The sequence below is a fragment of the Canis aureus genome, chromosome 27 (genome assembly GCF_053574225.1).
Source record: "Canis aureus isolate CA01 chromosome 27, VMU_Caureus_v.1.0, whole genome shotgun sequence".
Lineage (NCBI taxonomy): Eukaryota > Metazoa > Chordata > Mammalia > Carnivora > Canidae > Canis > Canis aureus.
In genome coordinates, this window is record NC_135637.1 from 21,109,292 (window position 1) to 21,126,738 (window position 17,447).

Sequence of the window (17,447 nt, forward strand, 5' to 3'; positions counted from 1 at the left end):
AGAGAGATTTAGAAGGGACAGGAGCTCAGGCTCGATGATGGCCTGTCTCAGAGGATCACAAGGGTTACATGAGTTAATGCATGCTCCTCTTCACTCTGGGCCCAGCATGTCCTAATTTCTCTCTGTGCTGTTACTGCTGGAGAGGGAGGAGACAGACACCGGGTCCAGGAAATGTGGAGCACATTCACAGAAGCCATGAAGTCAGGCTTCCTTGCTGGCCCAACTCTTCTGGGTATATCACAGCTACATGTTTAAAAGAGAAATATGGCATATGGCCAGGTAGATACTCATGGGAAGTTTTTTTAAAAGTGGGAATCAATTGAGAAATGGTTTCCATTTTGCAGATGCGGAAAGCAAAGCACAGCAAAGGAGTCCAGGACCCCCAAACAGTCCAGGGCAGGAGGCAGCCTGAGAGACCCTGGGCAGGGATACAGATGGGGAACCTGACTGCACCCTGGCCAGGGTCTGAGGCCATGGTTAGAGGATGTTTATTCAGAGAGAATGAGTATGCTTGCCCCACATGGCCTCTCTCCCTGTCTCCTTCCCTCCCTCCATTTGCCCCCCAACCCCTGCCTCTGCCTGCCTTCCCCAGAGCTTGTGATAGGTGGGAGGTGAGTGCTGCTCAGGTAGTTCTGGAGCTGTGAAGATCCCAAGCTCCTGCTGCAGCTTTACTTCTTGCCTGGGAAGCAGGACCCTTAGAGCAGGGACCAAGTGCTACCAGGTGGGAGTTCCATCAGCTTGGCTTGTAGTGGACATGGACCAAGAGCTGTGTGGGCATTACCCGGAGCCTACACAAGTCCATGCCACCCTGACCGCGTGAGACTGAGGTCAGGAGGTCTGACCACAAGATACACCACAGGAGGTGTCTTACCAGTATTAGCTCACGCATTATCTAGAGCAACGTAATAATGTAGCTTTTATGATCCCTAATTTCTCTGAGGAGAACAAGTGCCTACAGAAATAAAAGCAACCTGAGTGCACAGTCACACAGCTAGCCGAGAAAGACCAGTCTCGACCAGGAGCTGGGGGCTCTGTCCTACTGTCCTGTTCTGGCTCGTAGGCAACACCCTGACACCGTGGCTTGCTCTGAGGCACTCATACCAATAACAAAAGATTTAAAAACATTTCTAACAACTATTGCACCCCACAAAATGCTGTCCTCCTACAACTGGACCATGCTGGCCCGGGTTTGAAGGTGGGGTCTACTGCTTCACTAGCACTGAGGCTCTGGCCAAGTGACCTCTCTTGAAGCCTCAGTTCTGTTACACACAGGTAAATGGGACTGCAGCCAGGCCACAGGACTGGCAAGAGGATGAGATGACATACCACATGGGAAGCCCCCAGTATTTCTGTCCAGTAATCTTGGGTACTGGTCTCTCTCTTGGGCTCCATCCTAATGATAGGTCTTCTACATGGCTGGGCCTGGCCATGACAACATGCACGAAGTAACAGTGATTTCTAACACCTTGTTTTCCCTTCCAGGGTGACGCTTGAACATGCCTACCTCATATACGGCCTTTCCCAGCATCTTGCCCACAAATTCGAAGAGCTGCAGGTAGTTCTCATGAATGTAGGACGTGGGAGAGGGGTAGAGCCTCTCGTCCCCGCTGGTTGTCTGCAAGGAAGAATGGACAGAGGTGGGGAGGTTAAATGGCTTATAATGAGCAAGCCCAGCCCTTTGCTTCTCATTTGTCACTGAGAATTTGCCTGCAGTCAGCCCTACTCCTGCTCCCCGTAAATACCTTGAACAGATTGAGTGCTGGGTCGAATACCCTCTTGATGATTTCCTCCAAGAACTCCTTGAAAACACCATCCTGGTCAATGCCTGCCTCGTCCACCCCAAGGTCGTTGACGAACTTCACTCGGATCACGCCCTTCATGGCATGCTGGGAGAGCTGCCGAAGTTGCTCATAGCCGTCCTGTTGAGGGCAGAATGGCAGCCCGTTAGGAGCAGGAGGTCTTCTGCAAAACTCACAGCTGCCTCTCCAAGGCTCCAGCTCCCCTGTGAAGCCTTCCTGGCGTAATTACTAAACACGCAAGTCAGGATGTGGGGCGCAGGGATGGGCAGTTTTCACTTGCTTTTAAATGAGCCTGTTAAAAGGAGAACTCATTTTGGGGATGTGACTCCACTGCTCTGCTGCAAGGGGAGGCTTCCCTCGAGACGATGCAGAGCACTGAGACAGGGAAACCAGATAAGATGTGTTGTGACAAGCTCTTGGTCATTAGACAAAGGATAGAAGTAACTGGGACAAGACCCCACCCTCTCTGCTTTAATGCAAAGAATAGCTTATTTAGCTCATGGTAAAAATCAGACCACTGGGAGATGAAAAATAAAAGTACCCCTCATGCCTCAACTCCTGGTATCTTTCCCCAGATCACAAAAGGCCTGGGTGAGTCAGGCTAAGGAATTTAGGGTCCTAAATTCCTTAGCCTGACTAAGGAATTCCCTAAACCTGAGGGCAGTAGGGAACCACAGAAGAGTCCAATTAGGGAGAGACCTGACTGGCTCTCAGAAAGATCTTTGTCGGCAGCAGAGCAAATGGATGGCAGGGACAAGGGTGCAGGAGTGATGATGGGCTCGCACGAGGCAGGGGCAGTGGGGAGAAGCCCAGCACATACCCTGTCCCCAGCTAGCAGCCAGCAGCCAACCTTCGAGGTACACAACCATCTAGCACCTCCCCCAGTCGTCGCTCCCCCCATGCAGAACTGGAGGACGTGACTTTAAGAGTTCTTATACTCAATCATCTTGTTTAGTCTGCCTCTCGATTCTAATCTGTTGAGGTCTTCAGGCACCTGTCTCTGTTACCTAACATGTTCCTGGCATGTGGATGCTGGTAAGAAAGCTGCTCAGGTTTTTGTTTTTAAAGATTTTATTCATCTATTCATGAGAGACACATAGAGAGAGAGGCAGAGACACAGGCAGAGGGAGAAGCAGGCTCCATGGAGGGAGCCCGATGTGAGACTTGATTCCGGGACTCCAGGATCACACCCTGAGCCGAAGGCAGATGCCCAACTGCTGAGCCACTCAGGCATCCCAGGTTTTTGAGGAATGACTGTAAGAAGCAGGGCTAAACAAGACAGCTGCCAGCGAGGGATCTTCTGGTCCAACAGAAAAGGCCCCATCATGGCAGGGGCAACCTAGCTCCTTAGATGCTGTCATGTAAGTTGCAAATCAACTGCAATATCCTACTAAGGCCGCCTGCAGGTCTGCCTCCTAGTCACAACTGTGGTACCGTCAGACATTCCACTAACACGAGACAGACCATCTCCAGGGCAGGCAGGTGGCTGCTTTCTCACAAAGCACACGGGGCCAGCATGGCAAAATCTGCTTTGGAGAAACTCTTGACCATCTTCTTGCTGATCACACTACCCCCGTGATGCCAAGGACTGTCCCCCAGTGGCTCCTAACTTCATTCTGGGGTTAAGCTCCCAAGTTAGTGAGCTAGTAACGATCTCTGGAAGGCAGAGGACCATGATTTTGGGCGTGTGGGCCTGAGAAGTGCTCTTTAAGCAGGTGGAAGTTTGAGAACACCGAGGAGATGGAAGAAGGGGAACACAGGAAGTCAGCATGCAGCTGCAGCAGAATGGTTAAACCATTCTACCTGCATTTACAGTAATTATCTTGGCACAGAGTCAGGGACGGGTGGAGAATTCTTAGCACCCTCTTGCTTGCCTGCAGGATTTCCTCCATTCTGCTTTGAAATGATACCTCCCTAAGCCGACTTCACATTGGTAGGGGTGCCAGGATCACACAGATTAAATGAGATGGTGTTATGTGCAGGCACTTAGCATGCAACCACACACATGGCAGGTACTTAAGGAATGTTAGCTGGAGTCGAATCTCACTTTCTATCAGCCCCACATCGGCCTTTTCTTTGAAGAGCTGTAGAAAGGAATCTGCCAGTTGCCTCCTCTGACTTAATTGTCTGTTGCGCCCTCTGGGCACAGGCATCATTATATAAGAACTTGATCTGTGTCCTTCCTTGTGGAAGGTAAGTGGGAAGATGGCATTCCTCTTCCCTCCTGCATCTCAAAGAGCAGATGCAGAGGACCCTAACCTGGGGATAAGAGCTGGCTCCCACACCCAGCTCTCCCCCTGAGACCTGAGTGAACGTGACTATGAATCTTAACTTCTCTGGCCTTAGCTCCACCTCAGAGTGAGGGGACAGGGCTCGGCAGAGAGGTCTTATGGTTCCTCCCGACTCTGAGATGCTAGGGGAAGCCTTCCCATAAGACTTCAGACTAACACGTGCATGTGAAATACTGAAGCGCCACTTTCAATAAACCCACAGAAAAGGAGACTGAATAAAAGACCAGGATAGCACATGAGTGGCTAATACCAGCTTTTTGATGCCCCCTTGTGTCCAAAGCAAGCAAATACTACTGGGCTTTCCTACTCTAACAACCAAACCAGCAGATAATCAGAAACTAGGGTAAGGGAAGAGTGACCTTCTCTCTTTCCTAACGCAAAATGAACAACAGTATGTATCATGACGAGAAAACTCCAGTGGAACATAAAAAGGAAAGTGGACTTGGCCTAAAACCTGAGACAGACACCCCTCCTGTGCCACCCCCTGAGAGCTGTGTTTGAGAAAACAGGCCCCTCTGGTGCATCTTCCATAAGCAATGACACTAGAAAGAGCCGGGGATTCAGTCACTCTCAGGACACACACCAGTCTCCACCACTGCAGCCTTCCTATTGGTACTGGCCATGTCTTGAGAGGGACTGAGGACAGTAAGCAACAGGGGAGCATCCAGGTCTGAGGAGGAAGGTGCAGGAGAAGGGAGTTTCCAAACACAATTGGGCTTTTTCCTCTTTGAGTCAAAGCAAAGCTTGCAGACTGGTGGCCCACGGGTAGATTCGCTGCATTATCTAACCTTCCAGATGCTTTACAAAATTTTATTCATTCACAACATAAAAGCTCTGGGGATCTGATGCAAAATTCTGCATTGTGGCCTTCTCTTAAAAAAACCCCAGAGCATAACGGAGCCTGAATCTCCTCACAGAAGTAGTCAGGTGGGACGTGCAAGGTGGTCTCTTTGATGGAGGCACATATTCCCTACCTGCCCACCCCTCTCTACTGCTTGCCAGCCCTGAGGCTGGATGTCAGGTGTTATCTGTCCACTCACAAGTGGGACTCTTTCTCTTCAGTAGTTATCTAAACTGAGGGCTGTGTTTCAAGAAGAGTAGGAGGGAGCAGTGGAAGTGAAGAATATTCCTATTGTTTAGCGTGCAAACGAGATGCTCCTACACAGATGCACTCAACCAGCTTGACCCATTCCCATGACCAGCAGGGTCCCTGTAGGCACTTAAGTTTCTTATCTCTACTTTTAAGAATGTCAAAAACATCATCTGGTTACCACATGCTGCCTCTCCCCAGGAGACCCCCATGTCAATTGCCAGTGTTCAGAGGAACTAAAAGCAGCTCTCCAGGAAGGAGAGTGAATGTCCCAAGGGGAAAAATGAAAAAGTAGGGTGGGGGTGGGGTGGGGGTGGTGTATGGAGAGAAAGGGCTGCTGCCAGTGCCATTTGCTGGTGGCTGGCTATGTGGCCATGTGTTGTCCTGGAATCCCATGATGGGCCATATGCCACAGAACGTGCTAATGAGGGGCTGTGGCTGGAGCCAGATAGAAGGTCTAAAGAGCAAGCAGGGCAACTACATCAAGCCTAGCCTCGCCTGGGAATGTGGACTTGGGGGCATCAGTCACCAATTCGACCACTGGTAGGCTCGGCACATTTGGTCAGGCTCCACACTGCACAACCCTGGGGGAGGGCACGGGACACATACACACAGTGACCTCACAGGCACGAACATTTCCTGTAACAACCTTCCAGGAGATGGTAGTGTTTTTCCAACAATATCAATGTTATTATAATTTTCTGACACACAGAGGTAAAGTGTCCTGAGGACAGGTACCTATTTCTAATTCACATGAAGCTGCCACAGAGCAGTCACCCTGGACACTGAGTTTGGCTGAGGTGGGCCACTTCATGGTTTCTTGTAAGTTCCTGTTAGGAGAACCTCTAGCTCTGTAATAAATGCACTTCCCAATATGGCTAGGTAAACTTACTACCTACACTCCAGCCTCCAGACTCACACTTGGGAGTCTGAGCAAAATGTCTACCCAGGCAAAGGGAGTTTGCACAGACATAAAAATGGCTGCATGTGGCACTTCTGTCCTCACTGCAAAGCACACAAAGTGTCTGATGTTCCAGCCCTGAGGCTCTGGTAGGGAAGAGATAGGGAAATATTGCACTATGGGTCCTCAGTGCTGAGGTCATGTTTAATCAAGCAGTTCTCTGAAGCACACGACAGGATGAACGGCCCCATTCCCACCCCAAGCCTTGATTTCAGTGCCATTAGATCAAGGAATGACAAGAGACATCTGGAAGCAACGTATCACCCACTAAAAACCCAGCACTTCATGGAGTACACCTTTTTGTGATGGGCTTCTCACCTCAAGCATCCGGGACCGTCGGATGGTAATATGAGTGACGTGGGGAGAGGCAGAGCTGGTCTCCACAAGCCCCAGTTTCTCCTTCTCCTTGGTGACCATGTTTCGGAACAGGAGAACTCTCTGAAATGAGCAAAGGTAAGACCAGAAACTGGGTCAACAACCAAAGATTCCTGAAGACACACCATACAAGATTAATGAAGTGAGTCACGTGAGAGGCAAGCAGGGAGCAGAACGGGACACTCTGATATACGCTACAGCCACTAAGTGTCTTGGAAGAATAGTAAACATTCCCCAAAACAACCTCAGGAGTTATAAACACAGCTGAGTACATGCCAAGGATGAAAGGTTCCAGAAAGAGAGGGACCCCCAGAAAGAGTAGCCAGAGACCGGTTAAGGATGGTCTCGGAGAGGGACGCCTGGCTGGCTCAGCGTTTGAGCGTCCGCCTTCGGCCCAGGGCATGATCCTGGGATCCGGGATCGAGTCCTGCACTGGGCCTGTGGGGAGCTTGTTTATCCCTCTGCCTGTGTCTCTGCCTCTCTCTGTGTGTCTCTCATGAATAAATAAATACATCTTAAAAAAAAAAAAAAAAAGGATGGTCTCGGAGAAAATCGGTTCTTCTTCAATCAGTAGGCTACTATAAAAACCTGGCAGCAGGACCGGTTATAGAGGTTGCTTTATATAGCAGTGCCTGCTTTAAAGAAAATCAGTGTTATGAATTAAAAAACAAACATTTCAAAGATATTTTTTTTCACTGTCAGAAATTTTTAAAAAATTATCCCACAGAATAAAGGTCCCTGACCTTTTATCTATCTCTTCTGTGTCCTCAAGTACATCATAACCACCCATCCCAAGTAACATTTCTCAATTACTATTAGAGAAGAAACCTCTCTCTCGCCATGGTCAAGATTCTGAGAGCTCCTTTACGAGAGCACAACCCTTCACTCCATCCTGGGTTTAAGAATCACTGCTATAAAAGCACTCAGATAATGTCAGCTGATGAAGAAATAAATCCAAACACCACTGTTTTGTTTTGTTTTTTAAGTGGCAATCTCCTAAGTCAAAAGCTTTGTCACATACAAACAAGGTCAGAAGGATAACAACAATGGTAATAAGAGTTAAGTATACACAGGGGAGGCTAGTGTGTTTACATTTGATCGTTTAATTGGCTATGAAGTAAATATGCTGTAGCGGGAAAAGCGACTGCCTACGGCCTCCCAAGGAGGAGGAATGTATTTGGCAGAAGGGTTTCTTCTCAGCAGAGCAGCTTGATGTGGCTGGTCTGCGAATCTAGAAACAAGGACTGAAGTGCTCTGAGTAGTATCAGAAGCTCTGGGGGTTTAAGGAGAACATGGAAGGGAAGAACAGACCAAGCAACAGTGAGGGAGGCTGTGATGGGGAGGGGGGAGTGAAGGGCACCATCGCCTAACAGGTCTGTGCAGGTGGGGCAGGGGGACCTGCAGACTTCCAATTTAACTTGTGTGGGCTGTGGGGCACAACTGCTTCCTCTGCCCTCAAATCTTTAGCATGAACATGAGGCAGAAGAGCCTTCCATGGGGGTAAATCCTGTATGGGGCAGAGACCACATACACAGAAGCAGAAGCGCAGAGGTGGGCGGCTGAGAGAACACCTGCCTCCCAAGATTCTCAGGATGAGGCCCTGATTTCCATGGGGCAAGGAGGAAGGTTTGGGACAACTGTAAGCACCCTGCACGGGGCTGAGAGACCTCAGCAACTACAGCAGATATCTGGGAAAGGATCCTTGTCTCTACTTTGCAGATGAAGAAAGTGACTTACTCAAGGTCACACAGCTGGTGGACAGAGGGGTCACATTCAAACCCAAGACCCATGCACAGACCACCACACCATAGAGCCCCTGCCCTCCCCGTGGGGCACTAGGCCTTCCACACCCAAACGAGAGAGAAAGTCCTCAAGTCCCAGTTGGGAGATGTATCTCAGATAGATGTGTAAAAGCAATGTAAAACAGCACAGAGGATGAAGTGTGTGTGTGAACCAGGCAGAGTTGAGGCCTTCTTCCTAGTAAAGGAAGAATGGTGTTGTGAGTCACTCACTTGAGTGAGTCAAGAACAGGAAGAGTTCTGGCATTTATTCCATATGTGACAGACGCAGGGGAGCAGACAGGATTGCAGAGACCCTATTAGCTCCCTGTGCATTCCAGCAGGATGTGTCAGCAGGGGACACAGCCCTCATAACCCCAATACACTGAGCTTAGATGCCCTCTTGGAACTGCCAGGGCCATCACAAGATCAGAGCAGGGGTCAGGAGACGAGGAAGGGTCCTCAAGACACAGCAAAGAGCAAGTTCATTAACTATGCACAAAAAGCCTTGATGACAATCTTCAGCAAAATGCCCCAAAGAAAAACACACCAGGGATTATACCACAGCCCCCAAGTCATGCCAACTAATCTCAGAGGTTTCCAGACTTCTTGTTCGCAGCATCCCTGACGGCTCACTGGTGACTTTCACAGCACTCCTAGGTCAAAAGTAATACAGTACCATTTATGAGATGGCTAGTATCCTAAACTACTTAGTATTTATATGCTAAAGGCTTAATAGCTGTATTTTAAAAATGCACGTACATTGAAATAAAAAATAATTCAGTTTCATTTTTAAAACCCAGCTTAGCAAATAGGACATCCTCGACAGGAATGCTGACATTGTAAGCTTGAGCTAGTACTTCACAGTGTCCAACAGATTTCACTGTGCTCCTCTGAAAAACTTAAAATATCCTGTGACAACCCAGAGCCACCAAGGCATGCCAGGTGTGAACTGCAGATACCCGGAACGGAGATCCCAGGCTGCATGATACGGGAATGCTATGGTCCAGGGCTGACTTCACAAACACATGGGTCCAGGGTGCGGTGCTTGGTTTGCAGTCAGACTGCACCACCCTGGACAAGGCCCTGGAGATGAAGGCCTGGAAGCCACTTCCACACGGAGCAGTTGCAGAAGGGAAAGATGCCACCCTTGGAATACAGAAGGCCCATAAGGCAGATAAGAACTGTCTGCACATCTCAGAAGATTTAGATTCTACTTTCAGTGGTTATTCAAGGACCAAAGGGTGGAAGTTACAGAGAATTAATTTAGCTTTGGGTGAGGAAGAATGTTTCATCATCGGGCAGAGTAAAGCAATAGAATGGCTGGCTTTGCCAGGCTGCAGGTCCTCTATGTGAGGTAAGGTAAGGGATATTGTTGGAGGGGCTCCCTCCAGGGCGGGGGCATGTTTCACTAAGTCATCTCCTGAGGTCCCTTCATTTCTGAGAGGCACTGCTGTCAAGTGCAGTAAGAATTTAAACAGCCACATCCACTACTTGAAGGTGAAGAATGGCAATCCTGAGTATTAAAGTCAAGGTCACAGCAATATCAGAGAGCAATGAGGGGTGCTTATCTCTGAAAAATAAGGTTCAATTTACAAAAATGTGACTTGTGCTCTTTTCTAAAAATATCTTTTGTCAAAAAAAGGAGGAAAGGAAAGAAAGGCACACAAAGACCCGTTAGAGCCTCTTCTGAAGGAGCCCGATGTTGCTGTGGCTCCAAGCAGACATTCCTGGAGCGCCCACCACAGACATTGCCTCCTGTGAAGCAATGGGATGTGGCTGTGCCTTCCTGTGCTTCCTGACACTCTCACCACAGTACCCGATCCTTCCCAAGTCTATCATGTCCCTCAGTTGATGGTTTCCTTGCTCTGATTAGCCCTCTCCTCGCACCGGCCCTCTAAAGGACAGGTCCCTTGTCATCTTACTCCTTGTCCATGGCGATGGGTGCAGCCAGATTTGGGGGGTGTCCACACGTACAGTCTCTCTCCAGCCCTGCTGTTCAATGGCCTCGAGGGGTCACGGACACTTCACCTGTTGCCTGCTCAAAGCTGATCTTACCAGCACTTCCCAGAGCTGCTCTTGCCTCTGGCTCCTACCCTAGGAATGACTCCTGCAAGCATCCAGGAGTCTGAGCCAGAAACATGCCCACTACCTGAAATCCATCTTTCCTTCTCTTCCGAACATCTTTGTTCTTATGATTTCATTACCCTCTTTCTACGCTCATAACATCTCTGCCTCTAGCCAGTCTTCTAACCCATGGCCAGAAGGATCTCTCTAAAGCACAGCTCTGACCAGGGGCCCTTGAAGCTGCAAACACTCCAATGGCTCCAGGAAGTTCACACTCCTGGCCCTGGTACAAAAGGCCCTTCTGGCTCCAACTCCTACAAACCTTCTCAGCTTCCTGGCTCCCCTTTATATTCTCCACAGCCAGAAGTGAACATCTAGCCATCCCGGAGCACCACGCTCTCAATCACCCCAGGCCTTTAACTACTGTTCCCTTCCTTTAACTACTGTTCCCTTCTGCCAATGGAAGCTTTTCCTGACTCCATTCCCCCTGTTCCCAGCTGGGTCAGGTCCCCTGGTCTGGGATCCCACAACATCCATCCCTGTAACATGCACCTCACCTGCCAGAACTGCCCGTTCACACTGTCTTCCATCTCTCTACTTGGCTTAATACCTGCTACGGAGTGAGATCCAATCACCATTTGCATCTGTTGAGAGAGTGAGCTCATTTCTTTCTTTCCAACTGCTACAGCTAAGAGGGCAAGGCAGGTACCATGTGGTAGAAGAGAAAGATGCACAGGAGCCCAGTTCTGAGAGCAACTCACGTTTTTGTGAGGGATGACATGAGGGATGTACTGCAGGATCAGCTGGGCCCGCTTCCTGTCCTTGTCCAGTTCTTGGAAGAGCACACTAGGTTTGAGATCCCTTCAGAAGAAGAAAAGCACGGGTTTGGGTTATTAGAACAGTAAAACCATTCTCTAGTTGCAGGGGTGGCCAACTGCAGCCTGCTGCCATTTCTGTATATAAATTTCCATGGAACACAATAACTACATACTGTCTCAGGCTGCTTTCACATTACAACAGCACAGCACAGTGGGATACTTGCAAAAGATATCATCTGGTCTGCAAAGCCTAAAATATTTGCTGTCTGGCCCTTTACTGAAAGTGTCTGTCAGACCACTCTAGTGCCACAACCTAAGAGCTGACATGTCACTGGTAAAAAAATCACAGACCTCTTATGTTTAGTTGTTGCAAGAGGATTTCCCCACCCCACCCTTGAAAAACCTAGCTGTAGTTTCTGTCCTGCCCATTCTGCTGAAAAAACCACCACTGAGCTATCGTAACCTGCTGCTCAGTCCAGCTAGAAGAACTTGCTTCCCATTTGCTAAATGTGACCTGGCTCTGTCACTGTTAATGAGCTCTAATCACTCTCTGTCCACACATCCTCACAAATTGCCAACTGCCTGGCGGTCTGTCCTCCCAGGAGGACAGGGGACAAAGGAGGGATGAACACCTCTTGGCTTCAGAGTGTGAGTGCAGAGCATGATGGAGGAGACCCCCTTTCCCCACCCCACTCCTCACTTTCGCAGCCAGTGGTCTTCAGGGGCAAAGCGCCGCCGGCAGTCCCGCTCATACAGCACCATCAGCCACCCGTGGACAGACTGGAATAGCTCTAACGTCTCACCCTTGGCGTTCTCTATGGGGCACACAAATAGGAGAGCCGCACACACAGAAATGGTCAGAGCTGGCAGGGAGCCAGGAGGATAGCTCCTTGTCTCTGCCTGTCACCAGGCCCCACCAACATCCTTAGTCTCCCTCACTCTGGATTTTACGCAGAACCAACAGAATTAAAAGACTCCCTGGGTATGTTCTAAGCATTGGCAGGACCTGGGTGTCTCAGACACAATCACTCCAGCTTCCTCCCAAAGCAGGTGATCCAAAAGACCTTTTTAATTTAAGGAGTTTTGTACAACTGCTTCAGGAGGTAAGCTCGGATTTGAAGTGTGCCCTGACATGTTTTCTTTTCATGGAAATCAACTCAAAGAAGTGAAAGGAGTTTCAGGGCAAAATCATCATTAATAATCCTTCACATGTATGTGTACATCCTGAAGGAAAGGCTAAGACTTCCATAACCACACTACTACCTTGAGAGGCTGTGTATATAGCAAAGAAGTACAACTTCCAATTATGTGAATAAATGTGCCCTTCCAATTAGCCATGATGAGCAATAAAGCTAAGAATTAGCTGGTGTTACAGACCGTGGCCTCCCTGTGCAGCATCAATAAATTGACGGCTGGCAGGACGCCTGGGTGTCTCAGTGGTTGAGCCTCTGCCTTTGGCTCAGGGCATGATCCTCGGGTTCTGGGATCAAGTCTCACATCAGGCTCCCCACAGGGAGCCGGTTTCTCCCTCTGCCTATGTCTCTGCCTCTCTCTGTGTCTGTCTCTCATGAGTAAATAAATAAATAAAATCTAATTAATCAATCAATTAATTGACAGCTAGCATCTTCACCTTACCTACGATTCCATCCCAGATCATCTTAAACACAAAGGAGTTCAGGAAAGAGGAGATAGTAACCAGTTCTTCCAGTTTGAATGAAATTTGTTCTTCATATACTTCAATGTCGTCAAGGATCCTAAATCAGATAGAAAATCAGTCACAATTTCCCACTGAGAAAAGCAGGAAAAATAGGAGATCTATACCTCTTACGAGACAAAACAAGCTCAAGAAACAAGCTTCATCTTTCAGATAAAAATTTACAGTTAACACAATATGATGTACAGGATCTGCTTCAGGATAACCTGGAAGGGAGAGCTTGTGGGGGTGGAAGTAAAGCAGCGGTGGCTGCATCCTGACCACTATGGAAGTTGCTGGCGGGCATGTGGGGGATTCCTTGTACTATTCTCCCCACTTTCTATTTATTTGAAATTGTCCATGGTAACAATGTTAAAACTACAACTGAGAGAAGAAAAAAATAAGAAGCTGCCCTGTGTATTTTTCTTATTCATAAGGATCCGACTGTGATGCTCTTACTTCCTGCCTGAACTCATGCCTGACTATCAAGGAATCTTGACTGAGAGTGTGTCCACTGAGGAGAGCCACGGAATCTTCCTCTGCAACTACGACAGCCACTAGTGGTGCTTGGTAGGTACCTGCTTAATATTTATGTGGGAATGAACACATGCCTGAAAGAATGTGCGAGTAAATGAATCATTTAAGATACAGCTCTATATGAAAATTTCCTAAGATTGCTCCATTCGCTTTAGGGCGCAACTCGCTCTCAGGTCACCCCAAACCCAGCCATTCACTGTGTCTTCACCAATGGCCACAGACCCCCGGCTCTTGCCTCTAACTGCTCCTCAGACCCCTCTCTCCATGATTCCTACCCAGTCACCACCTATGTCTTCCTTACTCCCTCCTACCAATGTCGTCTATCCCAAACATAACTGTCTGTCCCTCTCTCTTATAATTCTTTACCAACTTTGGAAAAATGTGGAATTAAAAAAAATATCAAAACTACAACTAGACACATAAGCTTAAAAAACAAAAGAACTGAATGGGACTCACATTTGCTAATTCCCCATTCCCTTTTTTCTGCATTACCTCCTTCAATCCTTACCACAGGGCCAAGAGGTGTGTGCTACTGTGATTCCCATCTACAGATGAGAAAAGAGAGGTTTAGAGAGGCAAGGCCTCCCTGTCCAGGGTGCCTCAGGAAGTGGCCAACCCAGGATTTGCCTCCCACTCCTCAGCTCTGGATTCTTCCGGGTAACTATCTAACCCAGTGAGTAAATGGTGGAGGTGGGATTTGAACCCAGCTCTGGGAGACCCCAAAGCCCACACTCAAGGGTACTGACCCAGCTTCCCAGAAGAATGGGAACTAAGAATAGCCGAGCCCTGACTACACGCCACCCACCTTGTACTGTAAATGTTTTCTGATTTTCCTAATGACCCTGCCACACCAGTCTGAACAGTGGTGGTAATCACATCAGCAATGGCTTCCTTATGGACACTGTGACTTGGCTTCTCCATATTCTAGGAAAGGAATGGAGCCCCACAGCAGTCAACCTACGTGATGAGGTGCCGGGAGCAGTCACAGAACAGCATCAGCATGGCCAAGAGCTGCTTGGACTCTTCAGTGTCATTGTTGAGGCATTCCAAGAAGAGCTTTAACCCTCCATGGGGCCCGAGCTCACAGATAAACGCCCACAGTTTGGGGAGCAGGTCATCAAGGTAAGTGAGACCTGGAAAAGGATAGAGAAACCCAAGCTTCAGGTGGGGGTTCCATCTGGTCCACGGTTTCTCCTACCCACTGGGGGGAACAAAATGCTTATACTTCTTTGTGGACATTTAATGTGTATGAAAAGAAGGTGGAATCACTAAGAAAATCATTATGACCCCAAGAGTAATGATCACAGTAACTGCTAACATTTCATGAATGCTTTCTATGTTTCAGATGTCGATCTAAGTACTCTGCATGTGTTATTTCCCATCTTGTGAAACCTAATGTTACCTCCATTTTATAAGAGGAAAAAAATTAAAGTAATTAGCCTCAAATCACCCACCAATAAGTATCAGAGCTAAGAAGAGAACCCACGTCTGTTTGACTCACTGTTTATATTTTAAATCAGGGATCAACAAATTTTTCCTGGAAAGAGATAGAGCCTAAGTATTTTTAGGCTGTGTGGGCCTGGCCCAGAAGGACCCTGTCACACTATTGTAGTACAAAAGCAGCCATAGACTACATGTATATGAGTGGATGGCACTGTATTCCAATAAAAACTTTATTTACAAAACCAAATGGTGGGCTGCATTTGGCTCACAGGTTGTAGTTCGATGATCCCTGCTTTCAACCACCTTTCAGGCTCACCTACATTTGGCAAAGCTTTCCTCTCCTCTACTTCTACTATTCTATCTCTGCTAAAAATGGGAAAGCAATGAATGATTGTAGCAGAGATCCTGTGAAGTGTCACACAAACATTTAAACTTGGATGAAGCAGAAGACATTTTAGGTCTGCTTTCTGATGGCCACAAGGCCTCAGACACATAAGCTACATCACTGCTACATTTTAAGTCTATTAATACAGCTATTGATTCAGAGAACCTGGCTCTGAAGTTCCATGTGTCTCTGAACATACAGCAAGGTGTGTGCCTCAAATTATTCTTCGTATTTCACTTTATATTTGAGTCCTTATAATACCTCTCATTTTACAGGGCACTTTAAATTACTTAATTTGAACAAAGAACTGCTTGCGGAAGATAGATTTGCCTGGAGCAGGGGCAGAATGACAGACTCAATCAATACTGCTAGAAATGCTTAGACTAGAGTGGCCCGAAGGGACTGTAGAAGAGGCAAAGAAACAGAGGCCCACTTAGTCATTATCCCTAAAGGTTTGAGCTCACATTTTCAAGGTAGCAGAATGTGGTTAGAGAATGCAGAAACCAAAAAAGGAAAGAAGAATGTGTAACTTTCACAATTTAAAAATAGCTTACAAGAGAAACAGAGTGAGTAGTTAAACTGTGGAGACCACAAATATACTCCCACAGGACAATCAGGAAGAGCAACTACTCTCATGTTATGTGAATAGTCCTCATGGTGTGGACAAAAATACCCATTTCCAGCCTCAGACACGGATTCAACCGGGGCTGCCTCTGGAGCAACTTGGAGAGAAATGAAGATGCGGCGCTCTGGAGAGCTATGCCAGAGGGCAGCACGGGGCTCTGGGCCACCCAGTGCACGTGAGGAGCATGAGCAAAGAAGCATATTATCTTCTACTATCTACTTTGCATGTAGCTCAACAGACAGAACATTCAACAAACACTTCAGGCTAGTTTATCTCATTCTTCAAAGGAACTATTTTCAAGTTAGCCAAGAAAACTTCTTTCTGGGTTCTCTCACTGAGACAACAGGGGATGCCTGAATTTGTGGTCTCTTTAAAAAGCTTGAGCACCGACACAGGACCTCAAAATCGTGTCACTTACAATGCTTCTCAAACCTTCACACTGGGTGCTGGGGTGCCAGGCTTGATCCAGGTCCCTCTTCATCCTCTTTTGAGCTTTCCTAATGGAGCCTACCCTGGGCCTAAGGCTTTTACATAACACTCCTCTCCTTGTTTCCCCACAGTATACTCATGTGCCTGCTTGGTACCTCACACTTGTCACACCCCAAATAGAACTCTTCATTCCCCACAAGCCCCATCCCTCGCTGGTTGTCCCCAGCTCAGCAAATGATACCACCATCCACATAGGCTGCTTGGGCCAACAATCTGGCCTCACCTTTGAAGCCTTTGGCCTTCACTCTTCCAAATCCAATGTATCTATTAGACCTGTAGACATGACCTCTAAAACCTATCCAAAGGCCCCTGCCTCCAACCCTGTTGTCACACCAGTCCCATGCTGTTCAATCAGGGACCATGCTGCCCCCTAGGCAGCATCTGGCAGTGCCTGGAGACATGAAGGGTTGGCATAGCTGGAGAGGAAGAAGTACTACTGGTATCTATGGGAAGGGGCCAGGGGCTGCTAAACATCCTACAACAGACAAGACGGCTTCCACAAAAGGAACTATAGGGCCTGAGATGTTAGCAGTGCTGAGGCTGGGGAAGCCCGCTCCAGTCCAAGCCCATACTGTCTCATTTCCTCTGCGGTCACAGTACCCATTAGGACAGTAAATACTTTTCTCCCTTGCCTACTGCTTGTCTCCTCACTCTTAGAATCCTCTTAGGAAAGGGACCCTTGGCTATCTTAGTCACCTTTTCACCCTCAGTGCCTGGCACACAGATGTTCTACTAATGCCTGAAGATGAATAAAGTAAGTGTGAAAGAGAGAAAGAAGCAATGGTAATTCAGGATAAAAAAAAAATGTAAACGTGATGTGACAGGCACTCGGTGTCATAGTATATGTTGGCAAATTGAATTAAAATTTTAAAAAAATGTAAAATGAAACAGAAAAGTTCTTGACCCCTTACGTAGTCAATAGTTTCATGGCTTATAGACTTTCAGTCCTCATAATACTAATTCATATGAACAAGTACTGCATGGCAGTAGAAAGCCCCAGTGCCCAAACTGTGTTCATGGGGGAATGGGGGAAGGGGACACATGGACACGATTTTCTTCCTTGCTTGGCTAAGAAGGAAAACATCAGGCATATCCA

General features: G+C 47.8%; 1 protein-coding gene and 1 long non-coding RNA gene across 4 annotated transcripts in view; one reads left to right on the forward strand and one right to left on the reverse strand.

Annotated features, from left to right (window-relative positions):
• The window catches only part of UBE3B (ubiquitin protein ligase E3B), a 53,226-nt gene that overhangs the window by 12,754 nt on the left and 23,025 nt on the right, over positions 1–17,447 (reverse strand). For all 3 annotated transcript variants that reach the window (XM_077876008.1, XM_077876009.1, XM_077876010.1), the window contains 7 exons: positions 14,371–14,542; positions 12,815–12,933; positions 11,880–11,994; positions 11,123–11,222; positions 6,460–6,579; positions 1,743–1,919; positions 1,505–1,615 (listed from right to left, as the gene is read on the reverse strand). In XM_077876008.1, coding sequence (XP_077732134.1) covers positions 1,505–1,615; positions 1,743–1,919; positions 6,460–6,579; positions 11,123–11,222; positions 11,880–11,994; positions 12,815–12,933; positions 14,371–14,542 — 914 coding nt within the window. The remainder of the gene's footprint in view (positions 1–1,504; positions 1,616–1,742; positions 1,920–6,459; positions 6,580–11,122; positions 11,223–11,879; positions 11,995–12,814; positions 12,934–14,370; positions 14,543–17,447) is intronic.
• On the forward strand, positions 5,485–17,229 carry LOC144300020 (uncharacterized). Its single transcript, XR_013366677.1, has 4 exons — positions 5,485–6,594; positions 13,310–13,442; positions 13,923–14,066; positions 14,338–17,229. It is a non-coding gene; the product is annotated as an uncharacterized LOC144300020 (long non-coding RNA).